At 39.1% G+C, this 16,987-nt stretch overlaps 1 protein-coding gene across 2 annotated transcripts in view; it reads left to right on the top strand.

Moving 5' to 3' along the window:
* SNX9 (sorting nexin 9) overlaps positions 1-16,987 on the top strand; it is a 61,084-nt gene that overhangs the window by 16,402 nt on the left and 27,695 nt on the right. For both annotated transcript variants that reach the window (XM_054279552.1, XM_054279551.1), the window contains exons 2-4: positions 1,501-1,587; positions 3,986-4,060; positions 5,227-5,349. In XM_054279552.1, the coding sequence (XP_054135527.1) occupies positions 1,501-1,587; positions 3,986-4,060; positions 5,227-5,349 (285 nt within the window). The remainder of the gene's footprint in view (positions 1-1,500; positions 1,588-3,985; positions 4,061-5,226; positions 5,350-16,987) is intronic.

The raw sequence follows: 16,987 nt of genomic DNA, 5'->3' as shown, positions 1-16,987 counted from the left end.
TACACCCCTGCTTAAAATGTTCTTGTATTTCTAGAGGTGTGCTGCTTCTCTTCAGTTCATTTTTCAGGAAAGTAAAGCAGCTTATTCTTATATTTCCATGGAGGCCAGATGTGCTGCTGGAAAGAAAGCAGTCAGTGTTATTATTGAACACAGTTTATACCTCTTCATCTCTGTTTTGCATGGCATAGTCTGAAAGTGCTGAAAGCCTCCATTCTAAGGGAAAAGTTTTCATGCAAGGGAGCATTCAGAGTGCTTAGGACACATGGTTTTCTGCAATGTTGTGCTGCTCTAGTGTTGGAGAGCAGCTTCTCTTGGAGAAGACCAGGTGTTCGATTTGTTGTGCACGTGGTTTGGGGTTAGATTTGACAGCTGAACAGCTGAAACATGTCTGGTTTTTTCTCAGCACTGTTTTTATTTACACTGAAGTAAAGTATCTTTTGACCGGCCAGAAGTATTTCCACATGACACTCATGAAATTAAAATGTGTGGGTGGGAAGTTCTATTTTCCTCTGGTTTTCTGTAAGAGGTTGTGTCTGGGTGAGGATTTTATAATCCTCAGTTTTGAGGATTATAAAACCTGCAGTTTTGAGACAGGCAAGACCTGATGGTAAATGTCTGTCTTTCAGTGGTTTTTTTTCCTATCACATAGCTTTCTTTCAACAGAAATTGTTTTATTGTCTCCTTTGACAATAAAATAATGTTTTGAATATACTTTGAAAATACTACTTTTTGGTTAGTTTTTTTTCTTCTCCTCACCCTCCAAGTACAAGAAGGAACTCATTGCTGTACACTGAATGATGTTATTAGTAAAACCAAATGTTTCAAACATTTCTTTATGTAGTGTAATAGCAGAGTCAGTGCACAGCAAAGCCTTTGTGTATCTAAACACTTAAAAATTAGATTTGTTTTGTTTTTCCCTCCCTCCTCATGCCAGGTATAACAAGTCTAGTCTCACTGCTTGTTTCTGCATTTGCATAATTCTTCCCACATAGAGTCTCAAAACATAATTTTACATATTACATTTTATGCACAGCAGTGGTCACTTACATCTGCAGTTACTTGCTTTTCTTTTTCTGAGTTGCTTGCTCTGTGAACTACTTCCCTTTATCCAAATTGAAGTTGGAATATGTCTTGTATAAAACAAAAAAAAAAAAAAAGAAGAATTGTTTGCTAAAGTTAGGAACTTTTCCTTCTTCCCCTGGAAAACTTTGTACATGTAGTTCTGGACATGACCGAAGACAACCAGTCTTAATCCTTGTGGTAGATTATCTCCAACAAGCTCCACATGAGATTTTTATCTCTTGAAGTTGTTGTTACTGTTGAGTGTGCAGTTCAAATCTAGGAAATGTCAGCTTCCTATGTGCTGAGTTGCTCTTTGTACATTCAGCCTTCCCCCACTGGCTATTTCTGTAAGTTAAGGATAATTTGTGCTGATGCTTTCTTAATGAAACCTTCCACAGAAGCTGGAAGCCTCACTGTTATGTTCTTTCCCACACACAGGCTCGTGTTATGTATGATTTTGCTGCTGAGCCTGGAAACAATGAGCTGACGGTCAGTGAAGGGGAGATCATCACAATCACCAACCCGGTAAGAAAACTGAGATGGAATTTGCTTCAGTGCACGTTCCTGACCTACTTCTATCAGCAGATGGAAGGAAAATGGTGCTGGTGATATCTGAAAGGCCTGGCTACCCTTCCCTGAAGAATTAAAAAAAGAAAACCAGAATGCAAAGAATTTTCTAATAGTCTTGTGGAAACAAATGCAATGTTTTGGAGGATGGGGCCTTCTCAAACTGTGCCCACATAGATAATAATGTACTCAGCTTTGTTTTCCTCTAAACAGAGCTGAGAGACAAGTAAAAGGAAGGAACTAATGGTGGTGATAGCTTGTACATCTGAATGCCTTGTCTATTTTTGTGTGCCTAATATTGCACATTTTGTGTGTATGTAATCTTTCATGTGCTTGCCACTTGCATTTAAATTGGGACATCCAGTTCACTTCTCGGTTTTGAGTTTCTTAATCAATGACTTCAGCATTCCAAGTTTGGTAAACAACTCACAACAAAAATTTTTTACTGAAATTTGGTGTCCTTTAAAGAAATATGAACAAGGCATAGGAAAGAAGTGGTGACAATACTATCACACCGCTATCAGGGCATTGTTAAATGAATAGGCTTTTTAGCACTGACATTTGATTTATGTCCACATTTTGAATTTCAGTGTACTTTAATTGTCATATATAATTACTCTTGTTAAAAAAATATTAGTTGATTCTGCTTTGGATTTTGTGTAATGATATGGCTTAGTGAATAGGCTTGCCTTTTGAAACAAATACAAACAAAAACTACCTAACTACAAACAAAAAAGGTCTTATTTATCCATTTGTGTAAAACACACACATTCTGCAGAATAAACTCAATTCTTTGAAGATCCTAGTCATGTGTAATCCTGATAATTTTTAGTTCTACTGATCTTAGATACTTGAAGCAGATATTTAACAGAGCAAACACCCTCTTGGATAGTGTGCCATTCTATGGCAGGGGTAACATTTTGAATGACTTCAGGACCTTAATGTCATTTCACAAAAGTAAGACTAAATATAAGTAGATCACCACTTTTAAGCTAGTTCTCACTGACCAAGGCATCTGTGGCTTAAGGCAGTACACACAAAACCAAGTAAAACTTTGTTTTATGTGTTCATGATAAATTGCCCCTAAGGCTCCTGGTCTTTTTTTATATGATAAGTTTAGATGGCAATAGTTGAAGTCATGTAAGTCCCATAATGATTGCTTTCAAGTGTAGCAGTGCAAATATGACTTCTGGCTCAAGATGTCATTGCTCTTGCAGTTTAACCAAGCTAGTTGAATTTATAATCTGAGATGTCTAATTATTTTTGTGTTCTTGAATAGTAAGCTTTTAGGTATGTAAGAGAAAATAAATTCAAGTTGTTATTTCACTAATTGCTTGATCTTTACTGCATAAAATCTTGAATACATAAGCAGGCTTCTCCTTATTGGAATGCCTGTAAAGTGCAGGACTATATAAAATTTTGAAGTGAAAGAACAAAATTGTGAATAAAGAAATACATCAGTTAAAAAGCAAATTAAGAAAATGTAAAATTTAGTAATCACTGTCTAGAATATACATCTCCAATTTTCATCTGTGAACTAGCTTGACATGTAGCTGTGTGTTCCCTAAACAGGTTGATTTAAAGCAGAGCTGGCTTATTCCAGATAATGTTGTCCTGGAATTAACTTAACTGCAAATGTCTACAGAGCTTTCGTAGTGTATGCAGAATATGTGTCTAAAAAACCCCAAACAATATCAGGATGTCCCACTGAGATCAGAGCTGAAGTGTTGTTAGTTCCTTCTAAACTAATAGCATAAGACTGCTTCTGAAAAGAAATGTGAGGTGGAAAGAATCAGTCCAGATCTTACGTGGCATGTGGCTTTTTTAATTTTTGAGAATAGCCTTAACATTTCTGTGGGTGATAGCTCTCACTCATCACATGTCTCTGCACCTTCAATAAATGAGGCAGAGGTTTTACAGACATCACCAACAGTTTTGTTCTTTGCGTCTTGTTTCTATGTAGTCTGTTGATTAAAATTAATTCATTGAATTGGACATACTAATAGCTGTGTTTATATGCAGTCTGTGGCCAGACAATTGATGGTTTCATAAATGATCAAAAGTGCTGAAAAATCAATTATTTTTCCCCTTCATGCTTGTTAAAATCTGAAGTCCAGCATAGTTGTGTAAAATCAACATGATCTGCATTTTGTTTAAATAAGTATCTGCTGCTTCAGCAGCTTTGAGTGAGTTTGTTCAGTTTCACAGTCATAGCTGTGTTTTGAACATTGACAGCAAGACAGTGCTTCCTGCTGAGCATTTGACATTTGACAGCAGGACAGTGCTTCCTGCTGAGCTATTTGAAGCATGTTGTGGGATCCATCTAGCAAAATCATGTCTATATTAATTCTTTTAGGATGTTGGTGGAGGCTGGTTAGAAGGAAAAAACAGCCAAGGTGAGAGAGGACTTGTTCCAACAGATTATGTTGAGGTAAGTGACTACACTGCTCAGCACTAAGAAAGCAGAACTGCTGAAAAGGCCATCCTCTGGTTTGCTGCCCAAACTGAAATGCTGAAACAGAAGGCTTGGAATATATAGTCTCATTGTAGCAATTGTAGCAACTGGCTTTGGACACCAGTGCAAACGTGCCATCCAAAGCTCCTGAGCTTCTTAGTGGTTTACCAAGAAATGCAAGAGGAAGCTGTCTATAGTAAATATAGCTGATCTGCAGAACATGAGTTCTTTTGAATCTGCTTTGGTTTTGGGGGTCTCATAATCCAATAATTGGGGCTTTTTTCTGTCTGAAGATAGCAATATGAAAGTTAAATGAGTAATGCATATATACACTGGTGTTGCTGTGGCAGACTTGACACGTGCTTATAAATCTGGAATGGAGCCACATTTCTGGGGCTCAGGATGTGGGTTACCAAATCCAGGGACTACTCAGCTTTTTTTCTTACTGAGACCCTCTGTTGTCTCTTCAGTGTGTGTTGTCCTGATTGTTGTTTAAAGGCCAGTGGTATTGTTTTGGGGGTGGAATGGGATCACAGTGCAAAGACTGCAGTCACATTCTCTCTTGGATGGCCCAGTGTCTGCATGTGTGCAGGTTGCTGGTTAGGTGGGTGAACACCTTGGCTGTAATTCCTGCAGCCTCTTAAGGCATGTGTCTCTCTTCCTTCAGCAGTGCTGTGTTTATTAAAAAATAAACAAAAGGGTGAGGAGGGGAAGGGAAAGCAGGATCACTCTGGCTCACATGACCTTGTGTTTTTGCTTCAGTTGGTCAGCTCATGGGCTGGTAGCTTTTGGCTTTCTAAACGTACTGGCCCAAATCCATCCCCTGAGCACTGAGTTAACAGTCTCCAGGCACTTGCATTAACAACCTTTATTCCCTAAGCAATTTCTAGATAGGTGTTCACTGCCACAGCTGTCTTGTATGTTGTAGTTGTAAGGCAACCTAGTTCCATCTGGTGTGGAAGTAAATCCTCCAGAGTATCTTGTCAGCTTCTTTTAAAAAATGCAATTGAATTTGAATTTAAAAAGGTTATGTACAAACATCTTAAAGTCTAGTGATATGAGTGTTAGGATGATTATACATGATAAAGCATAATTTGGTTAATTGAAGCATGAAAAATCTTTCTCAACCTTTTCCATTTCAGATTATAACAGAAGGTGCAAAGGATGGCATTAGCTGTGGTAACTCATTAGCTGATCAGGCCTTTTTTGATTCCCTTTCTTCAAGTACAGCTCAGACCAACTCTGCTGCCAAAAGCAGTAATCAGGTATGTCTTGTGGTTTTTTGGGCACTGTGGGCATGGAAACTTTTATTGATGTAATTACTTGCTGTACTTTATTTGTGAACCTTCATGAAAGTACTAATTAAAATAATTGTGTTTTCATTAGGGAACGTTTTTGTTGAATATTAATGATGTGTGTGACTGGTCAGATACTGTCACTGCTGGAAAATTTAGTAGTCTTAACACTTTCAGAAATGGAGCATTTTTATTCTCTCCAGTCTGCAATGATATAAATCTGTGACTACTTCAGTCTCTGTAAGTGCACTCTTAGCAAATGTATTTTATTTTCAAGCTACTTCTTTTAGTATGCTAACCTTATTAAGGAACCAGAGCTTTCTTTTTTTGATGTCTTGTACAATTAGGGGATCTATACATCAGCAGCCAGAGTGAATGGATATATTTCTTTCTCAGAATTTGAGTAAGAGTAGTTTCTTGGACTAAAAAAGATGAAGTAAATTCATGCATTATCAGTTGGAGAAGAGGCTGACTTTCGGTTTGCTGCAAGAATATTTTTGTTCCTCTATTCATAGATTTTTGCCTGGTGCACCAGTTCATTAAGCAGCAAATATTTAGTTCCAGGTTAGATATCTGAGGACACATTATCTTAAACAGAAGTGGTTTTTTATGGTCTGCAGACTGGTACATGTCCCACATGTAGGAAGTTAAACATTTTGAAGTCCATAGGTCAACAGAAGAACAAAATCTGCATTTTTTTTCCTACAGCAGCATGCAAAGGTCTTCTGTGTTGGGAAGTAAATGCATTACTTATGGTAACAGCTGGGGGGACATACCTGGTTTGTAGGTCAGTTAAATATCAGTTATTAGTTTTCTTAATTGCACCACAGGACTTTGACATGAAGTGGGATCCTTTGAAAACTCTACATGGGGACATTTTTGTCTGACAGTGAATGTTGTTCATTGACTATAGAGTGTTTGATTTGGGTTCCTTGTAGTCAGCTGGACAATGCCAGGATTGTTATTTTGAGATTGCGTGTTCTCACTAGAGGACTCCAAACCTCACTGTGACTGTCTCAATGTTTATTTTTTTTAATTGATAGCCAGTTAATATGTAAGGCTAAACACAGAATTCATTAAACGCTTCATGAGTTTTTCATGTCAGACTGAGCCAAAGGTTTTGATTATAGGTTAGTTTTGCCTCAGTAAAAACTGCAGTAGTTTGAGTGCAAAATGGGGAACCTCTTTTCTGCCTTGCTGTCTGTTACCCTTGCCCCATTTTTTTCCTACTGTAGTGTTTCTAGCAAAACTTTGCATCTGAGAAGGCTTGAGATATTTGCAGCAGCTGCTTGCTGCCAAATCAGAAAATACTGTTTCTCAGAGGAGAAACATAACTTAATTTGATCTAGGAAGAATTACTTACTAATCTAATACACCGAATATTTTGAATGGGAATAGAGGTGTCTGTCAGAGCTTGTTTTGTGCTTAACACATTGTGCTTGTGCTTGGAGAAGAGAACAGAAAAGGTGTTGTCTCTGCAGTGGGAAAGGTTAAAATAAAGTTATAAAATAAAGGTTAAAATCTCTTATATTCTAAATAAGAGAGAATTACTTTGGCAATCTAGTTTTGGAAGTTGCATTTCTAGAGCAGTGAAAAGCTTGAAAATGGGGTCACTTTACACTGTAGTTTACAGAAGATCAACAGTGTACTGTCCCCGTAATATATACAGATTGCGGGGTTTTTCATGCATTTTGGAAAAGGGTAGCTTCATGAAAACAGCTTGTCACATTTGCATCAGTGCCCTACTCTTAGAAGTGTCCTGTTCCTCTCAGTTATCCTTCAAATGCTGTGTGAGATAGCTGGGGGGACCTCTGTACTGTAGTGCATTATGGTAAAACTATATTACTGACATGGAGATGGGGAGAGAGGAGGACAGTGTGCACCTGGGTGGAGTCAAGGCCATGCAAGATGCAGGGGAAGCCTTCATCAGGCTGGTGTCTTTAGGTCTTCAGTTTTCATTATTTTTGCCATAGGAGGAACCATTCTGTTGTGTGGTCAGGGTTTTATGTCAAAAGTTATTTTCATTTTCTCAAGTCTTTTTTTCTTTAACTGAGTTCAGTAACTGCTATTTCTAGAAAATTGTAGATCTTGATTTGAGTACTGGTTTCCGCAGCTTCTGACATATATCTGGTAGTTTTTTCTAGTGGCTTATTGCTAATGGGATTTTAATTTGTATACTAAGCAGTCTGGAAGCAGTTCTGGCTTCCACTTTTGACGGTTAGGCCTTTCTCCCAGATCAGAGAGCTCTCTAGTGCAGGCATTTTCACTTTGCAAGAATTCTGTGGCTAATTGTCGTCTTAATTAAGAAAATCTGTCTGTTCGTTCTATCTGTGTGGTGCAAGACCCTATTTTCTTGCTGTCAGGAAGAAAAGCAAGCTTTCTTCTGCAGTGACTTTGATCTTGTGTCTGTGAAGTGTGTGCATTGCTCCTGTGTGCATCGATCGCGCAGTGTCAGACAGATTTGACATTGCTGCACCGGTGTAGAAACACCTGATAGGGAGAAGGATTGCATTGGTTCCGGTAATACTGCGCCAGGAGGTCAGGCTGAGTCACTCATCCCCTGCAAACTGACATGTCTCTTTCAATAAGAGCCACTTTCAATAAGAATGCAATCTCCTACTTTGTGGGTATGGCCCTTCGTCCTAGATGTATTACTCTGAATTTGGTTGCAATAAAATTTATGTTTTTCAACATGAGTCCGCTGAGGCACTTAGACTTGAGTTCAGATGCACAGCCTGTTCAAAGCTTTAATGACCAACTAGGTCAATATACAAAGTTTTTAATCTTAAACAAAACTCACATCAGGCTCTGGAGGGTTAAGAAAAATGATAAATTGTGTGTCAGTTTAAGGGGAGTGGGTGCTGGAGGTAGCACTGTAGTGGAAACTAAAATATTTGTAGAAAGATTAGTCTGGTAGACTGAGTAAGATATAGCAATATTCCGAAATGCTGATATTTGATGGTATCTATTATATTTTGCAGTAACATGGTGAGGTTGCAAGTTTATTACAAGAAATCTTTATAAAAGCAATTCTAAATAAACAGGATGATTTAGGATTTTTTTCTTACTACTGTTGTATTGAAGAAATTGCTTTGTATAAACGTTGTCACTCTCACATACACATGGTTGCACAACGCCCCCACTCCCCAATTCAGTAAGTCAGAAGATGTTTTAATTCTTAGAATTCCTTCCATTCTTCTAACAGTAAGTAAAAAAAACCCAAACCAGGTTGTTGTATAGTCTTTCAATGCCAAGCTTTATTAAAAATAATAGATCTGGCTAAGTTGAAATGTGAGTGTGGTGCTTTTTCCTTTTCTGTTTTTAGGAGCCCGGTTAAACCACAATGTTGTGATTTAACCCTGGTAGGCAGCTCAAGCCACTCAGCAGCTTATTACCCCCTCAGAGGAGTGGGAGAGAGAGCCAGAAGGGCAAACATGGGTAAACTCTTGGGTGGAGATAGAGACAGCATAGTAGGTAAAGCAAAAGCTTCACATATAGGCAAAGCAAAATAAGGCATTCATTCTCTGCTCCCTGTGGGCACTCAGGTGTTCAGCCATCTCCAGGAAAGCAGAGCCCCATCATGCATAACCATTGCTCAGGAAGTTAAATAGCAACTCTTCTCCTTCTTCCCCCATCCCTTTTTGCTTTTCAGTCAAACAAGAGACTTTTGGTTTCCTACTCTGGAAACCATAATTTTTTGGTTAAGGAGACATCATTGACTCCAACACAGTTCTGCTCCCTGTCTATTTTCTATCCCTGTCTGCTCTCTGTCTATTTTCCTAAGAAGGTTTTTGTTGTTGTTCAGCAAATAATCTTGTGAAAAGCAATTAAAGAGCAATTATTAAAAGCAGTTTCTTTCCCTTCCTTTTCTTCAGTGAGAAGGACTCAGTAACCACAGCAACACTTTGATATTGTACCCTGCCTGGGGTTGCCACAGATGTAAAGTGACAGTAGAAAAGGGGCACAGAGATAATTCCTAAGGAGAAAAATTCTACCTGACCCTGGGCAGTTCACTCTCTCCAGCTCATTCCTTGTGTCAGCAGTGTCCCAGCAATGGCTGCTTTGATAAAGTTTGCAGCTGCTCTTTTAAAGAGCTGAGAAGATGCTGGGGACATGAAAGCAAAGGGGAAGCAGTAAAGCTAATTAAACACAAAATGAGGGAAAAATTTGACTCACGATAACTATTCATACACTTAGAAGAAGATAAACAGATAGGAGAATGTACTGTTGCATCTGCCTGTAACATTTGTGCTTTAATGTCTGAAAAGCTTTAAAAAATTATTCATGAAAATACAATTTGAGGAAGCCTTAGTTGCCAAGGATGGAGGCTTGGCTTGGCTTTTCTAAGTCTCATGCTGTTTTGACTTGGTAGCTCTTGGATATAGAGAGCAGAGGGAATGAGTAATCTTTCTTCTCTGTCAATCCACTGTTCCTCTGAGTGGCAATGCAAGGTGCTAATTTCAGTCTGTCATTTGGAACAGCCAGTGAGTAAGTATATCAGCACTTATACTATTTCTATTGGTTAGAGTTGCATATATATATATATATATATATATATATATATCTTAAAGTAAGTTACCTGTAGACTCTGTTGGTATTGGAATAATGGCACTGAAATGAATATAAATTTTGTCAGGGTAAGCCAAGTGAACCTCTCAAATAGTGAACAAAAAGATCATCATTTTTGATGTAAAATGCATCACGTGTTTTTCTCTTATAGTATGTCTTTGATGCTGAGTTTATTCCAGAGGCTGTAGCAGTCGAGGATATTCTCTTTCATGCCTCTAGATAGTGCTTCTTGTTGCAGTTGATGAAGAGGTTATTATCTTGGTAATGTTTGGAGCCTTCATAATTTAAGTATGTATGGAAATACAATCAGTAATGTAAAATTCATTCTGAGTTGTCTCCTCTAGCTGGGTTGGTTTGAGGTTTTTTCTGGTGGTCAAGATTAGTGCTTCTCTAGTTAAGGATGTATTTGCATTTATTTGGGTTGTGTTTCAGGTTCAGAGACTGCTGTTTTAACAGCAATGATCTCTCTTCCCCTATTCTGAACCACAGCTTGTGGTATTTTTTCATTTATCTAACCTATAATGCTTTAAAAGTTGTGAACAAGTAGCAGCTCTCTTTTAATGATAGTATTTATCTGAATTATTTAGATTTTGTTACAACTATATTGGCACAAGCTAGTTCTTTTTGCTGGGAAGTTAAAGCACTCTCTGTACAGTAATTTCATGAGTGGTCTATAAGTAGACTGTATGTACAACTTGTCACAATGTAGTCCAGCTGTTTACAGCCTGTGTAACCTGCAGCCTTGAACAGAGGACAGAAATGCTATAAACTTTAGTATTCTGTGTATTTTAGTTTGTATGGTTTCTCCTCCCTTCATTCTAGAGCTCAGTATAGCCTTTTTGCTTGCTTTCTTTTTTTTCCCTTCTCTGACGAATAGAAAGCTAGTATTAGAGATGTATAAATGAAAATAAATTGGGCTACTGCTTCTCTGTTTCAGGGTGGAAGTGGATCACAGCTTCATTGACGTAGGGGATATAGATGTGGCTTCCCTATATTTAAGATACAAAAATAGTTCTTGTACCAAACTGTATGTTGCATTTGTAGAAGAGTTTGTTCCCTTTTCTTGACACTGATTCTCTAATCACTGCCATGTCTAGTTCTTGATGAAGATGACTGTACAGTTCTTCTTAGTATGGGATAAGTATCCTGAGAGTTAGCATTTTTGTGAATTACAGATTTTTCCATTGATTCATGTTGACCCTAGAGAATCCACATGTTTTGTGTCTTCAGCAGAACAGCAAGGCCTCATGGATAGGTCAGGAAGCATTTAACAGAAACCTCTGATGTTTGTATTGCTTTATCCAACGGTGAGAGTGAAATCAGTTGGGATGGTTTCTCTCACAGAAACAAAGTGAGATAAATGGATTTGTATGTATGCAAAATCCTTTCCCTTCCGAAAGCTGTGGGACTTGCGTATAGACAGGATGAATAAGTAGTTAGTGAAAACACTTAGTTTGATGTCCAGGAGCTGAGGCAACTCAAGTTACCTGGTATGTAGGCATAAGTTGTTGAACATGCGTAAGGAGAGCACCAAGGAAGTTGTTCCCAAAATTTTACTTCATATCTTTCAGGCTTTTTGCAATGAAGTGCTGGAAAGGCAAATTACCGTTGTTAAATTTGCATACCATAACTCCCACTCCCCCTCCCTGAATTGCTGTGAGCAGCAATAAATGCTAAGATTAAAGAAAATAAATATAATGCTTCTATTAAAAGTGCAGTAATCTACTTATGTGGAAATTTTGACATGCATGTATTAAATTCCTGTAGCAGAGAATATTTCTGTTCTCTGATGAATCTGTGTGTGTAGTAAAGGAGAAGTATCATCACAGGAAATGTAACTCACTTGTTACATTTGACTAGGTCCAGTTTGTCTTGTTAAACCAGTATGCTAAATTATCATATAAAGTATGCAGGTAGGTTCACCAAGGGAGCTACAATTACAGTTGTAACTTCTAGTTCCTGTTACAGATAATGACACTATAAAATCCTCTATTGCTGCATGTGATTTGAGAGCAACTCTTTCTCCTCCACCACCTGCATTCAGACTGGTAACAGGAATTTGTGACCAACTTTCATTTAAGCAAAGTAAAAGGCAATGGCTTCTCTACAGTACTGAAAACAGTGGCTTGCTTGTTTTGAAATGAATCACATTTACATATGAAAAAATAACCATCAACATATGACAGTGATTCTATCAATTCCAATTATAGAGTTGTGTTGAGTTTTTTTGTGGATGATCCAGTGGAATGCAAAGGTTTAAGCAGGAAGTTGTTAAACCGGTGTAATACTGTGATCACTCATCGCCTTCATCTGCATCCATACCCTCAGGCAAAGTATTACTCTTGAAAGAGTTTTCCACAATTTGCAGTGTTGGTATGCGTTTTTTCCTTGTCTGATTCATAGAATTGCAGAATGGGTCAGGCTGGAAGGGACCACAGTGGGTGTGGTTTGACCTCCCAACTCAAGCAGGGTCATCCTAGAGCATATGGTGCAGAACTGTGTCCAGATGGTTGTTGGCTATCTCCAGTGAGGAGAACTCCACAACCTCTGTGGGCAACCTGTTCCCAGGGCACAGTCACTCACACAGTAAAGAAATTCTTCCTTCTGCTCAGATGGAACTTCCTGTGCATCATTTTCTGCTCACTGCCCCTTGTCCTATTGCCTGGCACCACTGAACAGAGCCTGGACCCATCCTCTTGGCACCCTCCTTTCAGATACTCATAGATATTGGTGAGGTCCCCTCAGTCCTCTCTTCTCAAGGCTGAACAGGCCCAGCTCCCTCAGCCTTTCCTCTTAAGAGAGGTGCTCCAGTCCCTTAATCCGCTTTGTAGCCCTCCTTTGGATCTCCTCCAAGGGCTCCATGTCTCCCTTGTGCTGAGGAGCCCAGAACTGGACACAGCTCTCCAGATGAGGCCTCACCAGGGCTGAGCAGAGGGGCAGGATCACCTCCCTCAACCTGCTGGCAATGTTCTTTCTAATGCACCCAGAGTGCCATTGGCCTTCTTGGCCACCAGGACCCACTGCTGGCTCATGGACAGCTTGTTTTCCACCAGGACCTCCAGGTCCTTCTCTGCAGAGCTGCTTCCCAGCAGGTCAATCCCCAGCCTGTACTGGTGCCTGGGATTGTTAGCATTTCTGCTAACCTGCAAACTTACAGTGCCATGTGGCACATATGTGTTGCACATTTCCCTGCACCACAGCAGTGGGCTTACTGCAATATGTTGTTTCCTCCCTGAGTTGGTTTTTTTTTGTTTGTTTTGGGGTTTTGTTTGTTTGTTTGTTTTTGTGATGTTTTTTGTTTTTGGTTTGGGGTTTTTTTCTCACTGAGCGCTTCTTTTAAAGTAGAATCATGGGCATTTGTAATTGAAAGTGATAAACTGAAAATAGGCAGTAACACTCTTAAATTCCTCAAAAAAAAAAAAAAAAAAGACAACTAGGGACACCCCCTTCTCTGTTTCCAAACAGAAATAGAGTGCTTTTCCCAAAAAGGAGAGATAAAACCTTGTTTAATCTTTGTAGCCAGATCCTGGGATGTCTAGATGACACAAGTCAACATCAAAGAGGAACAGGGGGTCTTTCTTCTCTTTCTGGCATTGCTGTGATTGCTACTTAGAGAACGGTCTGAAATTTCTCATCTGCGTTTCAATAAAAATCCATTAAGAATTGAAATCAGCTTAAGAGAAGACAAGGATATAAAGAAGTGACTTGATTGTCATTTACATATGCAAGTGTGAGTAACAAAACCAGAAACCTGAGAGAACTCCATTGAATAAATTATATAGAATTTTTAGTGTCTGAAATTGAAATTAAGCAAACTTTAATTAAAAAAAAATTTCCCTGAAGCAGTCAGGGTGACAATAGATGTGTTTACCCTCCCCTCATCCTATCACTCAGTATTCTTTACTCAAGTCTAAATTATGTATCTTTCTAAAACACCATTCCATACTTCAAAGATGGATTTTTTGTGCTGAATCAGGAGATGATAGACAGAAATCCTGTGCCTGCACTGTGCACAGGCAGTGCAGCTCCTAGTCCAGTTTGGTTGTGAATAAGCTTAAAGGTAAGGAAATGGGATTTGAAACAGGAAAAGAACAAAAAACGAACAGCTCTGCTCATGCTGCTATCTCAGTTTGTCCACTGGTGGTTTAAATTTATTTCCTGCTGAAAACAGGGAGTATCCAGTAGTTGTGTCTGGGCTTTGAGTTGTTTGAGGCTGCAAAGCCCAGCTCTGGTGCAGAGTTTTGAAGGGGGCAGTGGGATTGGTAATGGAAGTGTTGGATGATTGTTTCCTCAGGAAGGAAGTGAGAAGACAGGAGTGGTTGAAAGACAGATGGGTTCCTAGAACAGCATTACTACAGCTTCCTTGGCAGCTGCTTCCGGAGGTCATGTTGCTGTCAAGTATTTATCTGAGGGAACATTCTAGTATCTAAATCCATAAAGTTGGTTATTCTTTAAAATCTAGCCCATCTCCACTTTTGCTTTTTCTAGAGGATTTCTTTAAGGATGTTTGTGTTGTACTATAGAAAAGAGGGCCTTCCTTCAGAAGTGGAAGAAATGCCCTGGACTGCAATGCTAACGTAATTATCTACCAAGAAGAAAGCTTAGCCATAAAGCATTGTAGGTATGGCAGCTGCTTCAGTTATCTGCTAATGTGCACACTTGTTCTATCTTAAACAGCACAGTGAATGCAGTTCTGTGATTGCTGCAGAATAGGCTTTTAGCCCTTCATCTTTCTTCATGGAGAAAAGCACTTGATTTTTTAAGGTGTCTGTCTATATACTCAGTTGTTTGGGGTTTTTTTTTAATGTGTCTATCAGAGACTGTTATCCAAAGAAGTTTAGTGTAATGTCTGAGTATGCTTAAGGCTTTGTTTCCATGCAGGTAACTAAGGCAGCTATAAAACTGGAGAGGTATGTTCATTCCTGTGAGCTATTGAACTGAGTCACCTTGACTTTTCTTGTGTTTTCTGCCATTGCTCTGCGCTGTCTGTCTCTTTTAAACCCCTCTTCAAGAGCATAACACTTCTCATTGCAGCTTTGGCTGTCCTGAACTTCCCTTGATCTGATCAGGCTTACTTTTGCTACTCACTGCTTCAGCATGGCTTCTGTCTCTGAGTAGATTTCAAGGTGTATTTCTTACAGTTGGAGGTCATTATTTTTGATGGCACACTTCACCTAGGTCTTTCTGGGTACCTAAATTAGTTTTACCATCTGAACGTTGAGTTTGTTTTGGCTTTTGTCCTTCAGCAGTAGAATGGACCTATTTGTCCATCAGGGGCATGCATTAATAGGAGGAAGAAGTCTGCCAGAAACAAATTAGTTGGCCAGGAGAGCAAATAAAGATTTTTAGCCAGGACAGAGAGATACCTCAGTGCCTCATCTTAGCTTTACTGTCTTTACAATAGCTTTGAATTCTCTGGAAAAAAGCAAATATGTCACTTCTCCTATTTAATTCATTATTCATTTGGTAAAGATACTGACATTCCACTTCCAAGCTGAGGATTTTTCTGTTGTGGTGTAATTTTTTCTCATTCAACTATTATTAGATCTTTAAAAACATTCTAGGCTTCTCTTCCCATCCTCTAGGCCCCACCAGTAGTGATCTGTTTCTGTAGTGAGCTTGAATCTGCCCTTAGTGGAATCCTCTTAGAACATTCAGCAATGGGTCCCTCTGTTGTCAGTTCCCAGCATAGCCCTTTTGTCTTGTTTTTACTCCTAGGACAGTAGGAGTGAGCAAGTACCTAGTAGTCTACATAAGGGTGAATCAGCTGCCTTTTAGGAGTTTCTCCTTAAATTTAATCTCATTGTACTTGTTTGAATCACCCATGGGTTGAACTCTGCTCTCCTGATCAGTCTTTGGAAAATGTGCTGTGGCTGATGTACCTTGGGGAGCAAGGAGTTGCAATGTTTAATTTGAAGGCTGATCTATTTTTTAGTTGTGGGGTGTGGCAATTCTTTTTGTGTGCATTTGAGAAGGCTTGAATACTTGGATATTAGGTGTGTTGTATCAAATTATATTGACTAAATATCAGCTTCTTGCAAGGGCTCTTCTCCTTTCTTCACTAAGGAAATATCAGAGGATTATCAATTTCAGTTATGGAGAACTAAAGCTGTAACAACGTGGCGTGATGCAAAGTACTTGAGGTTTAATTAGGGTTTATTCAGCCAGAGCTAGGCCACACAAATGGTTTCTTGTGTGAAGATTGTCAGTGGCTGAAATGCACAGAACTGCTCACTGGGGCTGAGATGACCTTTTTAATAACTGCTGTGTCCTTAGTTGGTCCGCCGTGATGCTCCAAGGCCTTGAGGATGGCAGGCCTGATTCCTGAGCCCTTCTCCATGTTTTCTGATTGTTGGCTGCCACTTAGGAGTGTCCACAGTATATGTCCATGTAGGAAAACATTTCAAGAAATTTGAAGAGGGTCCTGTAAGTGCTCCTTGAAAGTTGTGATCTACAGATTCCTAAGCCATCTCTTACTCTCTTCCCCAGTGCTTCAGAAGAAATGGGGATCCTTTGGCTGAAAGGAACAGAGGGGAAAATAGTATATTCCACTCCTTTTATAGCCTATAGGTGATACACCTAGGGGAAGAGCTTACCCCACAGCTTTCTTGGACATTTTAGAAGTAAATTTTTCTGATTTGAAGAGTGCTTCCATCTAGGTACGTGGACATACGACATCTGGGAGCACAATTTCAGTAATACATTTCCCTTTGCTGTACAGCATCTGTGTATATCAGCATTTGTCTGTGAATGTGATGATTGCTCCTGACAGTCATTCTTTAGTAGTGTCAATATTATTGCCCTCCTCTTTTTTTGCAGCAGATTTTAAGGTTTCTTTACCATTTACTCATGTACCAGATTTCATATGAACTACTACAGAAAAGAGGAAAACTTTACTCCATCTTTTGGTGATCATGCCACTTCTGGACTTTCATTTGCTAGTGATCAGCAGAACATATATTGCAGAAGTATTGGTACATTAATATTATGCAGACTAGTCTTTTCTAGGTGCTCCAAGTTATGTTAGAATCAAGCATGC

The sequence above is a fragment of the Melozone crissalis genome, unplaced genomic scaffold (genome assembly GCF_028551555.1).
Source record: "Melozone crissalis strain CALT ecotype California unplaced genomic scaffold, PUWL_Pcris_2 ptg000027l_1, whole genome shotgun sequence".
Classification (NCBI taxonomy): Eukaryota; Metazoa; Chordata; class Aves; order Passeriformes; family Passerellidae; genus Melozone; species Melozone crissalis.
The sequence above is the reverse complement of the archived record's forward strand: the minus strand, read 5'-3'. Positions and strand labels throughout refer to the sequence as shown.